This window comes from Helicoverpa armigera, chromosome 3 (assembly GCF_030705265.1).
Source record: "Helicoverpa armigera isolate CAAS_96S chromosome 3, ASM3070526v1, whole genome shotgun sequence".
NCBI classification, from domain to species: Eukaryota; Metazoa; Arthropoda; class Insecta; order Lepidoptera; family Noctuidae; genus Helicoverpa; species Helicoverpa armigera.
The window spans coordinates 6,639,481-6,654,508 of NC_087122.1; the positions used below are offsets into that span (position 1 = coordinate 6,639,481).

The window sequence follows — 15,028 nt, forward strand, 5'->3', positions numbered from 1 at the left end:
TCGGTGTGTGGTCTCTGCATGTGTGCGTCCAACTTGCTAATGTGTGCACGCTGTGCACGGTACACGCACACTAGTGCATCGGCGACTGTTCGCAACTGAATTACTTTGAATATTTGTATAGTTTGTTAGAATTTGAATAGCCAGGTTACGCAGGTATTGAAACAATATCGAACTAACATAAGAACCGAAACAATCATGTCAACATAACAAATTGACTTGACATTCAAGAGAGCTATTTTCTAACTGTCAAGATTTCGGGTACAAGGAAGTGCTATTGCAAAACTAGGATCCTGAAATTGCCAAGGTTGTTACAGTATTAATGTTATCCGTTAATTGCGTTTGCAATATTAAAATTGATATGCAGGCAGCAAATAATTGCTTCTAACTACAATCAAAATGACTACTGGCCATTCGGACAAATTAGTAAAGTTTCTAAACTCAGATATACTGAAAATGCTTAAAATATTCTCAATTCCTCAGCAGTTTCTGTTGAAGTAAAATTCATCTTCTAAAAAACCGCCGAATGTTCGTCCTTCGAATTCTCATTTCATAATTGAACCTAACTAAAGCACGCCACTATTACCAGAGTAGACTAGTGTTTATTTTCCTACATCCTTGTAGGTATTCTGGCAATATTTGAGTGCGAATGTTGGCGAAGTGTAACAGGTCTGGGCGGTGCGGTCTGGCGGGTCCCGTAATCAACGACCTTGCTTGCCTTAGCTCGAGTCCGCAAGTCCGCTACGTCGGGGGGTGTGTCCTGAGAGCCTCTACGTGACACACGAGGCGTTTGACTTGGACATTCTAAAACACGTTTGGAAATAAATGTGTTGTCTACATTTCGACCACTTGCTCTGTTGCTAGATTACGTAAATGTTGGTTCGAAAGATTTATTATAATTCGTAGCCCACAATTTCACTATCACCCGAGGTTAATTTGAAATACATATTTCCCTTTTCTGAGTACTGGTTCAGGTCATTCTTGTAAAGGTTAGGTTGAAAGTCTTGGTATTCTGTAACATTGGTTTGATTAATCATCTATTACCTATTTAAATTTTGAGAAGTAGTTAGATTTAGGAAAGATTTTGAGATTTTTGTGATTCCACTTTTCTCGGACACCAAATCGCCTTTTCTTAATTCATCAACTGAATAATTATTTGTTTATTCTGTTGGTCTATGCATACAATTCAAGCTGTAACAAATACCTGTATCATTTGTATTTAAAGGTGTAACATTATTATTGGAACAAGAGATGGTCGCCAGTTCGCCGTGTGGTTTTGCGGTGTGTATATTATGTCGAACAATTGTAGGCGGGTCTCGACGTCACCCTACAAATGTTTTGCTCGACGCATTGTGACTTGCTTGATTGACTCTAATAGCCCACGAACGCTTCGATAAAGGAGCTACATCTGCTACGTAACGTAAGTGATTTAATACAACAGATAAGATTAATCGGACCGTCACGTATTTTTAAATTGAGTTATCTGATATCCTAGTATGGTTATAAAAGAAAAGGTGTGGCTCTATGCATCATGCTTTCTCGTAATAAACGAAGTTATTGTGTCAGATTGTAATACGTGTAAAGTCTGAAATAGCTTATGAGTAATTGTGTTCTTAGGTTTAAGGCTCAGTTTAACTAAACCTTCAGCTTTGACCAACATGAATCAAGTTCAGGAAACTTCTTATTTCTTTCAGGAAGTTTAGTTGTAATGGCGTATTGTAACATAGATTTTTATAGACTTTATTTTCCTTATACCTAGGTGCTCTATGCGTAAGGTTAGGAATAATACTATGAATATGAATGTCTCGTATTTTGGTGTTAATGTTAACAGCTAGATATAAAAACCAGCGTATCATAACAGTTTCTTAACAGAATTATAGGATCTGATCCATCTTCTGTGTTTATTACGTTTGGGAATTACATGTTTCTGCTGTGAGTTCCCTATTATTAAATACTAATTGAATCGCACCAGGAAGGGTGTGCCCTTGATAATCTAATATTTGTTGCGTAAAATGATCACACGTTTAAGCTAGATTAGATGGGTATCTGAATAACAATTAAAATAAAAAAATATTTATAATATCACAATACTGATATGGAAAACGGTTCTAAAGCAGCCGATATGCACAACATTAGTCAGGCCCTTTCAGTCGCCATTATTGCAATCATCGGAACTTTCTCATGAAATCTTGCAGCTGATTGTAGCAACGAGCTCGTAGATTCGTACCAACATGTTTTATCATGGTTATAATAAATGTGTGTAATTGTTAACGTGTGCAGGCGCGTGCTCAGCGTCACGTGCGCTTACTAAACTGTCTGGCGCTCGGCGGCCCGGCCGGCGTTCCCGAAAGCTCTGCCCCGCCCCCAAACACACACACACCCAGGAGCTTTTGCGTCACACATCGATACGTCACGCTCATGTGATTCACTAATCCTACCAAAATGTTATTGTGGACGTGATCGCATCAATGTTCCTCTGAAGCTATTGCATCATTAGGGTAACCGCGGCGCCGGTAAATATAGAAATGGTTTTTCCGCCCATTGCATTTGTTGCATTTATGGGTAATTGGGCATTCAAAATAGGAAAAATGTGTTTACAAAAACATAATGTTGCTTCTTTATTAATTTTGATTAATTTGGCGGAAGAAAAAAAAACTTAAATATATTCCTAAATAAAAAAGCTTTAATCTGGTCAGCTTTATCTAAGGTGACGTCACACGAAGGCATCGTGATTTGACGCTAGTGACACACAGACGCACTTGTGTAAACCTACAGCATTCAAAGGGGCACACGCACACCACACAGCCAAAAACTGACAGTGGAATATTCCGAGGAGAACAGGCAGGTCCCGATGCAGACGGATTTCTCGAACGTTCCGCGGCCTTTACGAGTAAATCTTTCCATACAAAGGTATGGTGAGCGGTGCATGCTTGCAACATGAACTGCAATCTAACACCCACAAAAACGAGCTCTGTTTAATTAGTGCTCATTTTACAATAGACCTAACTTATGTTACAATACCGTTATTGGTAAGAAGACGTTGTGAAAATTATTGTACCTTTCCTAGACGACACGATAAAAGATAACAATAGTTAATTTTATAATCATTATGCACAAATACATCACGCGTTTCATCCAAGCAGGAGTGTTTTATCTTATCAACAACGGTAGAGATATTTCCTATTAAAAATTTCCATCGTTAGCTGGTGAAAATTACGACAGTCGCATAGTAACTGAAATAATTTAGCTCCTAAAATTAGCTTTCATTTTCAGCCAGTGAAGCTTGTCTTTCATTGATTCAACTTGAAGTTATTCTTCAATGAAACTTGATTACTTCGTTTCGTATTATTGTAGACAGTGGTACCGTTGTGTAATGTCCACGTTTCTAGAAAATCACTCGTTACTGTGGTTCAGTGTTTAGTATTAGCAGGTATTGCAGTCGGGTCGACAACACAGTATCTAGGCCAATCGATAGTCCTTTACCTGACCTAGCTATTGAATTATTGAAAACAAACTATAAACTGCACGACTGATGTTCTTTTAATTAAAAATCGAAGGTTGTAATTTCCAATGTACAGGAACACACGTTACTGACAATGAATAATGTATTGATTACGTAAAGGTTACCCATATTCACATTTATGGGGTTTAATAACTCACAGGCAAGTGAAAAAAAAATAACCGTTCATAATACAACAGAACTACAAAGTTAACAGTTTTGTTACAAGCAATTGAATGGAAATGATAGACGAAGCCCAACATGGTTATGTAATTTAATATATAATTCGTCGTGAATGAGTGTCTGATGTTGCTCACTTGAGAGCAAGTTTGAGCGGGGCAGCCGCCCAGCCGACCTTGCCGAAGCGCTGAGGGTTACGGAGGTCAAACTGAACACACCCTCTGCTAGGGTCACCAATCTTGTTATGAACAACAATATCTTATTAAAAAAATCCTCATGGAGCAAATATGAGACCAAGAGCAAATGCAACTCGATCAGAATTGCATTAGTTATATTGTGAAATGAAATGGGTATAAACTCCTGATAATGAAATATCTTATTGTTGTTAATTAGCAATTATAATAGTTTATCACCAGGTGATACCCACTTTTTATACTTTGTTAATTAATAAAGCAATGACACCTGTCTGAAGCACCTAACATTTCCTTATACAATCATCAGTATTAATGATGCAATACTGACCCTCCTCAATCTGTTATCTTACATGTAGAACCCTTGAAAAAGTATAGAATAATGTACTGCGCAATGTAAATCCCACTTATTTTACTATTCATGATTCAGATGTTTAAAAATACACGTGTGAATCATAGCCCTTATCATGTCATGTTGAGACGTAGCGTAATGATATTTTAGGGGGATTTGCCAAGTATATCTATGTCAGTCCGTCCGAGGATATAAGATGTTTATAAGACGGTACTAATAATCAAGTGTACCTCGTATTGAACATTTTTGATGCATAATCATTAAATATTCTATGCTTCGGCCAGTACTTACATCAGTATACGACTGTTCCTACGTATGTCGGATCTTATTATTATGTGCATAGATTAAGTAATAATAGTACTTGTAGAGTGGCGCAGTGTCCTATGAATTAATTCCCACACGAGTTGTATAAAATGTTTCCTATTTATAGTGCAGGTTCCGTTTAGCTCGCGGTGTAGTTAGGAATCCTACACGTTTCTAGATTTGCTTTCGAATTCCTGGACGTATACATTGCCATAAAGGAAATACTACGACGTGATTTGCGAAAACAAGCACGTTTTGTTTTATCCGATTCTAACTGTACCAACATGACATGCTTGAAATTACAATTAACAGCCTCAAAGCACTTTTCGGAAATATTATAGCGCAAATACAAAATAAGTTTCACTGGCATGGTTGTTTTAGAAGATCCTAATGATAAAACTGTTCAAATATGCTCGTGAAAAGCCAATTAACATTGTAAAGTCTTGAACAGTTGGTAGCACGCAAACAAGTTGTTAGTAAACCGTGGAAACCTCCAAACCCAAATATAACAGCTACGTAATATTTCTATTATTAGTTCTTGGTTTGACATCCACCATCGTGCTTCGTGTGAAAGTGTATTATTATGCATTATAAAAGTCATCACATCTTTTTGTTTCTATAATAATTAATATTTTTCTCACATTAATTATTTGCGGGTACAGTCAACTCATAACTATCGTAAATACTATACAAGCGCCGAATCGCAATATAGCATGACATGTTTTAAATTAAGCCGGTCTGCTATGATCCTGTTGATCTCTAAAACATCACATATACATAATTAAAATTACATACATATTATGTCTTCGACCCCGACGTAAACCCAAAAATGATTTTCAGAATTAAAATACTCAAGAAAGTTGGCAATGTAGAGTTTTTGATGTCAGAGTTTGGGAAAATTCTCATAATTCATTCAAAAACAAAAGCCTACGTTTTTGTGACGCATGCATGATTATTTTTAAGCTGTCGAGATAAACATACCTTATTTGTAGTTGCAGCTTTTGATTACAGAATACTGTCGCCATACCCATGCCGATAAATAAAAGAAGAAATAAAAAACATATTTGCTGTAATTACTTGAAATTAAATACCCGTAAGTGCGTCAGAATCGAGCCGGATTCAATTTTATTTAAGTAGGCTAAACAACAGTTTGCGATGTGACAGTTTATTAATTAACATGGATTAAAATACTGTAATTTCGTATTTTTGAATCGCAACTATCGTACTTTATGCCAGTAGTTGAGAATTGTGATGTATGTAGACCTACCAAATGTTGGAACTGGTTGGAACCATAAAAATTCAAAGAACGACCAAAGTTCATCCTCCCTAATTTTATGAGTTTGCTCTTACATCAAAGTGATTCATAAGTCATAGGAAAAGATAATGGAAAAATTTAAGATGAGTATGTAGCAGTAGCGGTCATTAGATGGTCATCATTTGTCAGCCAAAACACCACCACCAAATCATAATGGTTCATGCATGACTGTTAAGTTTTTTACTGTAAAAGTTACGACTTAACCGATGAATCTTTCCGCAAGCATTGTAAGAGGAATGGCGACGCGAAATTTATCGTTTTATTATGCATAAACGTTTAATTACATTTTATGTATGTATTCGCATTCCACTCCCAGAATTATGCAGACGTAAAGGTAAAAGTAAGTAGGTACGGTGTACAGAAAATCCGAGTGCTGTAATGAGCTGCATCGATCACGCACGAACTCGGCCGTAGGTGGCGCCATCAACCGGAATACTGATTACCATAAAGCATTTTATTAATCCTTTTTTATGGCGACGGAATAAGTCCCTTCAGTAACGGTTTCTTGATCCAAGCGTCATTAAAATTATTGAACTTTCTCATTAAAATTAGTAACACAGCCTACATAGAATCTTCTTCACTTGCGTATTTATAAATGTACTTTATGATCATAAGAATGTCTTTTGAATTGTTCGAGAAAATTAAACAAATGTAAGTGCATCCTTTCTGAGAAAGGTTTAAATAAAATATTGTTATATTAATACAGCCGTATGAACAGTTATTTTATCATGATAAAGTCTGGACATAAATTATATCTCGCTGAGATGATAACTGACCAAAGAATGTTCGGGGAACGCTCGCGGAGTTAATCCGAGTTGTATTGATGACTTATACAGGAAGTTGTTATTTAAAGAATACATCTTCCGTTATGTTCCAAAAATATTTTTATAAAAATAATATTCAGCACAGTCTCCATAATCACCGTATGGCTCGAAAGTCGTAAGTCAATCGTATTCAGCAAGTGAGTTTCATTAATTTCAATGTGTGTGAGTGAGGCAATTCTATATTTGTCGTTCAAAATACAGGTCGTGGCATTTCTAACGGGAACGGAACGTTAAAGATACGATATAACACTGCGATTGTTGCAAAAAATGATTGTTTAGTCAATACAAGGAGGCTGTAACAATATTTTTTATTGCATTAAAAAAATATTATGTCGTAAATCTTAATTACCTACAATAAAATTGCATTGTTTCTATTTCTACCAATCCGCAATAAAACGCAGCGTGAGTGGCGACCTCAGCGTATGCACCAAGGTACTGATGGAAAAGTACTGGAGAAAAGAGTACGCTACAGGGGCCGTAAACATTTTTTTGAAACGTTTAGACCATGCGCGTCCTTGGTTGTTATTGGTTGCCACAAATGATCTTTTTAAGAAAACAACTAAAAATAATTAAACATAACATTATTTTGCATCGTTTTTTGTCAGTTACTGTATAAGTATTTTTTAATGTTTGCTTACTTGGTCGTATTGTTTTCACGCTATTTTCTGAATGAGCCTGGCCTGTTTCAGAAAGGTTCATTACCGCTGCCGAACCTGAATCGGGTAACGAACACTAGCATGCAACACCCACACGTTTTAAATGTTTTGTAATATGTATACGTCAGTCACGCACACATGTGAAGTATGCATAGAAGTTCGTGGGTGTGTGAAAGTGTAAATCGAGGCGCCTTTTCTACACCACCACAGGCTTGTGTGTGCGCATGTGTTAGTTCATAGTGCGGCAGCACTCGAAAGGTGTACTATAGTATTCGTCTAAAGTCTAAAACAAGGACACAAAAATCTCGTACCTACTGTAAAAAAATTAAAAGCAGCTGAAAACTGGTTCTTTCCAAACTGATTTTCTTTTAGTTTTTTCTACAATGCTAAAAGTTAAATAAACGAATTTAATTCAAATATTTTACTGCATATTATGAAGTGTTTTTTCCTATTCCCTCGGTTAAACCAGGATAAATGTAAATTATGCGTCCTACGTGTAACTGCATGTAAATTCATGTCGGTGCAATATAATTATGTCGTGCGTCAGTCGTGATAAAAAAAGCCTTTCAGTGAAAAGGCTACTCGTCGTTGTTTAAATAGGTATCACCTACGTTTAATGCAAAATATTTTTCTTGTAAAATGTTCTTTGTAAAAAATCTAAAGGGGTATTTCAAAAGTAAACTGTGATAAGCAATAGATAATCTGTTTGTAAAAGCATTAATCACGTCTGTTACGCGCTAAATGACGTCATAATAGCTACTCACACAACGGCAGATAGCCTAACGAAAGTAACCTAGTTCACGATTACTACTGGCTATCTAGACTGTAACTTTTATTATTTGTCAGAAACAGTTTTTTTTAAACGAGACCTGAAAATACATCTAGGTCTTGTTGATATTCACTAAGAAGTATGTATTGGGCACACGATACATTTCTATTTGGCTAAGTAAACCAGGGAGGGCAACCTTTGTAATTTTGATAGATGCTTCACACATCCCAATTTATCCTGAAAAATAGGTTAGTAAAACTTTCCAGTTGACATTAATGAGTAACAGTCTATTACATGTCTTTGTTCAATTAATACATAGAGTCATGCGTGAATGCGCCCACGCATCAACCGATGTTATTTTTAAATGTCCCCATAGTTGATTTCTTAGCTACGTGTAAGAGAGCACGGGATTCAAGGGAGCAATCACCTTTTGCGCGCGAATGGCAATACATCTGGCACACGCGAATCGGCCAAAGAATATTCTAGAGAAAACTATGCCGACGAGACTTGAACCACGGCGCTTGCATCAATACATTGACATTGCCTGTAAAGAGTCACTGTTGGTAAAATTTTCATACTGAAAATGTAATTTCCACGGCTGCTAATATGTACTGAAACTGGCCTGCGATATCTGTTTGTAACTTGTAAAATTAGTCCATTTTTTAGTAACTGTACATTGTGGTTACTCTTTAAAAGGAGCCAATGTTGATGTTGATGGACTGCAACACCCCAATAGACAATAAGATACAAAAATTCCCTAACATACAATATACACGACAACACACAGTGATACAATAACTATGTAACTAAAAAACCCTGAACTTGTATTTCGCCTTGATTAAGCGTAAAGATGAATCAACCACAATCAAATGATAAACAATAATGTAAAAAATAATAACACAGGTACTATGTAAACAAATTAACAGAGGAGCACACCATAATATTTACTTAAGCCATATCATTGTTCCTAGACAATGAGATTGTAAAAGCTGCTCCACGTGCTGATAGACGCATGTAAACAGCGTGCTAGCTTGCAACAGTTGCAACCAACACTCGCACTTCGTTATGCAGCCTTCATTATCTATTGCACTGCGTCTGCATTTGACTTCGGCTGTATCGTACGACCAAACATTTTGCTGACAAATATATACTTTTCCTGACTAAAGATACAAAACATGACATTTACCACGTTGAGTTCTTTTATAATTTATATTGAAATCCAGCTTTGTTAATTTGGTATTATGAATACTTATTTCTGCCTAACAAGTGTACAAGTATTGAAATTATGAGATCCTGTCAGCATTTTCCTGGTTGAATAATTACGACATGCTGTTTTAGCTAACACCACGCTTTCTATATTAAGATGTTAATAATGAATGAAATCAAATTGCTTCTTTAACGAAATAATTTTTAACGACTTGGATTAAACAATTCTAATGCGGTCTTATGATATTCATCAGATCTGTAATTTCCATGACTGTTGATAAAAAAGCATCCAATATAGAACCGCACCTTTTTGCCACAAAATAATATCAAAAATACCATCGTCATGTAGGTCTTGGCAATAATACGCAACGTAGGTACATAATTGTACTAATTAGGAATGGTTGTGGTACTAACAAAAAATCTAATTCTCATAATAATGGTAGGTATCACTAGATGGTTCACCATAATAACAAGATTGGTAATGCTAAAAGAATTGCGAGTCACTCGGTTGATGAGTTCAGCTAACATATTGTGGCAGTGTATGAAACTTTAGGAAGTGCAAGTCATTGTCATACAAGCTTTAGGTTTTGTTCTGGTTTTTCGAGCTGTTAGTAACTCAACCTAGTATTTTACATTAGGCAAGGACCCAACAAATAATTATATCATACAAAATTAATACTTAGTAAAGCTACCACACAACTGACAAGATTTTTCGTCCGTTTATACATACTTCCGATTTTATTCGTATCCGTAATAGGGTAGTGTCCAGGGTCGAAATAATGAAATAATATTTAGTCCGCTTTTTAGATAATCAAAAAATATTGGATACGCATTTTTTCTTTTTTTAATTAAACATAAAATGACAAAGATAATACACTTCAAAAATTAGGAGTCCCCACTCCTAATTTTTTACGTTGCCTTTTACGTCACAGTGTCCTGAAAATTGTAGCAACTTGTGACGTCACACTCAACTTTAACACGCTATATCTTAACAAGTTCTGATCCAATTTAAAAAAGAAAAAATACGTATCGCTTAATTTTGGACAATCTACAAGACGGACTAATTATTATTTTTTAGGAAACTAGCCTATTATGAGTTGTAGATATCGTTTCTCCAACCAAAGTGCCTGTCATGATATGTAGGTTTTTTCAATTAACGCTTCCGTCGGCTATTTGTATTGTCCCATGTTTAAGTTGTTTAAACGTGCGCTTTTTAGTTCCTAGTATTTTGATGTCATACTTCTCTATGTCCCGTACATATTTGGTAACTGAACAAATACAAATGTTGTTTCAATTAATTTCTTCAATATTCGACCCCGACAATGACATCATGGGCCAGCGCGTGACTTCTTTCAGAAATCTAAAATTGCTAAAATTTTCCCATATCTATCTAAAACTTACGTATCAATACTACCAAAAAACGCCATTAATTCATTTTAGTTTTAAAGCAAAAACCAAAATCTTTCCAAACCATAGACAAATCTACCCTGTGGCGAATTTCTAGTTTCTCTCTCTGGGCACAATTATTTTAAAAAATACATAGGTAAATCTAGATTGAATACGAACTCGTCCCACATGCAAAATCATGAACAAAAGGTACCCAATAGAACTGCGTACTTGCTACATGTTTGTACCAATGTTATTCGCATATAAGAATAAAGGTCAATATCGCAAATCGGGTAAACGTGCGTCCGCGCAGCTGCTCGCCGTGATTGAAGTTGATTGGGGGCGGTGTCGCCTAAATTGTAATTTATTGGTCGTCGTGTTAGGTTCATTGTGGGTACACCACACCCCTCAATTTCACGTGTTCTGTGAACAGCTATGTAAAAAACTCGTGAAATTGAATCATCTACTTGTCACTGAAGTCACATACCTAACCTTTGGAATACCACATCAATTTATTTGTCAATTGAAATATTGTTACCTAGCCTCAGTCAATGGGTTTCCTATAAATTGTAGGTATCGTATTTATCTAAATCAATGCATCTTGATGGACTATGGAAAGTTTCCGATTTACTCAATGACATTGCAGTCGGCACATATTGCATATTTATTGCCAATAAAGGTAGGCAATAAATGTGAATATAAGTGTCGAATATAAATTGAATATTACTGGTGAAGACCACTTCCAAATAAAATCTTAATATCTTATTCAAGTGCCAGCGAACGGTTCTCAGATCATGGCCATATAAATAGAATTGCTGGTATGATTGTGATTACCTGAATCTGTTGAATATAATTACATAAATTATAATTCATGTGATTCTAATAAGTGTCTAGATATAGAAACACTACTTCATCTTTGCGTTTTTTTATGTTGATAAGTATTTATGTACTGACCTTACTCGTAATATTTTCCGTAGTTTTTCACACAATTTCATAATGTTCAAAGTATTTTAACGTCAGAGCCGTTTTTAGATTACATCAGTTTGGCTAAATTAATATAATAAAATAAATGGCAATATTAAACGCTTTCTATAGGGATATTTTTATTTAAAATGAATGTTCGCTATGAGTGCAGCAAAAGGGACATTCGGACTTTTACTGACTTAAACTGGTTTCTTCTGAAGCTCTTTCTAATATTACAACAGCACCTTTTTTTTGTCGCTGGGCTGAAAATTACAACAGCATCTACAGGGTTGGTGTGAATGGTTAAGATATGACACAACGCAAAACTGAACTCAAGTTTATGTTCTACATATTTTCGAAATTCGTATCCGTCTGAGGAAGTCGCTTGACGCATTTCCCGTTGGCATCATTTGTCAATATTATGATGTGTACATAGGAAGAAGGAAAGGCTTGCTTGTTTGTCTACAGAATTTTTATTTGCACTAAAATATCGAGTTTGGCCACATTTCCGCCTGCGTTCCTCTTGACTTGACACTCCCACAAAAAGTTTAAGTGAATGTCTAATATTTAGATTATCCTACAGATAAATGTTCATATAAATAGTAAACACACCTATTGAAAAAAGTGATATCAACATTGTATTGATATGATAACATTATATTAACAGAACAAGTAACCATGTTAGCCTTGAACTTTGGATTTGACATTTTAAAAATAACGATTTTTTAGATTAGGTACCTCGTGTGAGCAAAAGGTAATTTTGCACGAGATTGGTTATAGATTAATTAATAAAAGAAGGATTAATTAAAATTCACATTTCTCACGTTTATGCATTTTTAATAAGTTTTTTAACCTTGGCCACACCTTTGCAAGTTCTTTGTCAAAAATATACATAATTTGAGAACAAGTCATGCAAAATGCAAGTGTTACCACGTGACAGGTAATTGTGTGGTAAGCTGGAACACTGACACATCACGTCAGGATCATGTTGCTGCAGTACAACGTGCTCGCCTTGTTTATTCTTCAGGCTGCCGTCATAATATACATATTTGTACTGCGATTACTGTACCACCTGTGATTAATAACGTTTACGACGTTAATTAATATTGATGGCAATAAAACAGTGTGAATTATGATTGGCGCAAAAAATCTTGTAACTAAAAATGCTTGCTTACAATTTTAAAATTTTTAAAACATACTTGAGTATTTGTTTTTGAAATTTCTACTCACGTGATATCGTTGTCGTCAATCGCGTCATATGCCTACTGTATAATATTTGCTTTTTAATTTGTTTGCATAGCTATGTACTTGTACTTGTTTAATGAAACAACAGCGTAGTTTCTTCTTAAACCTTAATAATTCCGGTGTAGATTAGTTAGTTACACAGAACAACCTGCGGCTTAAGAACATCTATCTTTATGCGGTTTTGTGCCTCGGATATTAATTTTATTCTTAACGCTGGCATGAATATGGATTTATTACTGCTGGGATTATTATCGATCTCTTCTCGAATACGGAAGCTTTATGGCCACGCCACGTCACGCCTCAGGCATTCCACAATTCGTTATTTAAATGAATATGTGACATAAACAAAAAGTGCTACATGACGTCAAGTGTCGACGAACGAGTTTCCGACGCACTCAAATTAATATATTCATAGTAATCTTTAATTAATGTATGTATCTGTTATAAGGTTGTACCGTGATCATCTACTGTAAGTTTGTCATTCTTAGAAAGTGGAAAGTTTTGATTCTCGTGACTTAAAATAGAAAAACCATTTCTCTAAAAATAAACAAATTTATTCATTCGGTTTTCCTGTGATTATATCATTTTTTATGAGCCAGTGAACGAACGAACGAACTTTGATGATTTTCGTGTTCGTTTTTGGTATTCGATAAATATCTGTAGGTATTGCTTCGCTCCCCTGCAGTAAAAAAGCTTGTTTCAAAAACTGCGCAGTCCGTCATTTACTTATAGGAAAAGTCGTTATTCCGTGAAATATTTCCATAGCAATTATTGCAATTACTGGTATGCTTCTCTTTTAAATTCCATATTAATAACGTATACTTATGGCACATATATGCCAAGGGCTGAAAAAATAGTGACGCGAAGCTATATGGCCTCGGTCTTGTAATAATACCAGCATTTATGTTCCTCAATTAACGACGTACGAGTCGCAATCTATTATATAACGGTCTGCAATAATTGAGCTTTGAGCTGGCTGTGTGGCTAGATTACACTAGTGTTGCAACTTGTATGTACCCGCCAGATAAGATCGTCTTATCCACATTCGTCAGCTTGGCTCTAGCTTAGCGCATCGGGCAAGCAATATACGATATCCCATATCACATAGGAAGAAGACATAAGGACAAAAATTTGCAACAAAAATGTATTGAAAATTACAGCACCTTCCTATCTACACATAGATTTTTCTACCGAACGCTCATTGATGAACTCAATAAAGAAATATTAGAGAATTTCAGAATTCTCAAAACTTACTAACAATTGTAGTTCGTTCAACTGCCTGCATAAAATACAAAGCTAAAAGTCTTATCAATAAGAAGCGATTACCGCGTCACACCGTAGACGATTAATTATACAGAGTGTAACGGTCCTTACAGTTTGTAGGTACCTAAGTACTTCATAACGTTTATGGATTGCCATGCAAAAATATTTGGCTAAACGCGGGAAAGAATGTCTAGCATCATCCGTCTTCGTGACTTTAAAAATAATATTATAGAACATGTTTGTTAAGCTTATCTGTTTTTTCCGCAGACGCGTGTCTTCGGTGCCAGGGTGAGAGCAAGAAGGATTCATACGGCAAGCAAGACTGCGTGGTGGTGTGGGGCGAGTGCAACCACAGTTTCCACTTCTGCTGCATGTCGCTGTGGGTGAAGCAGAACAACCGCTGTCCTCTGTGCCAGCAGGAGTGGTCCATACAGCGCATGGGGAAGTAACTTCCATCTAATCAAGAAGTGAACAACATCTTACATGTAAGATTTCAAAATAAAGCGAGCTAATAATCTCAAAAGCAGTTTTAATTATTTACATTACAGATAGAATTACAAACTAGTGGAGGGATGTTTGATGTGAGGAAGTAGGTACCTACTCATTGCCGACAATGTCATTACTATTTGACTCCACGTTTATGATAATCAAGACTGCAAACGAGTCACGAAGTGAACCATTAAACAAGCTTGTGCGACATAAAAAATACTATTAAGGTCAGTTTATTGGGCAAAGCCATCAGTTTGATAACGTACGTAAAAGGTCCTACTGTTCGACTTATAACCAATAAGTAATTGATTGATGAAATGCGTTTCATAGGTCATCGGAGCAAAAAGTAAATCTGTTTTATAAGATAAAATAATCTAGTGAGAACTTTCT

The 15,028-nt window shown here is 35.7% G+C and overlaps 1 protein-coding gene across 1 annotated transcript in view; it reads left to right on the plus strand.

Annotated features, from left to right (window-relative positions):
* The window catches only part of Roc2 (Regulator of cullins 2), a 47,568-nt gene extending 32,896 nt beyond the window's left edge, over positions 1–14,672 (plus strand). The window contains exon 2 of the mRNA XM_021331706.3: positions 14,417–14,672. Coding sequence (XP_021187381.1) covers positions 14,417–14,598 — 182 coding nt within the window. The 3' untranslated portion in view covers positions 14,599–14,672. The remainder of the gene's footprint in view (positions 1–14,416) is intronic.
* Positions 14,673–15,028: the final 356 nt, after the last annotated feature.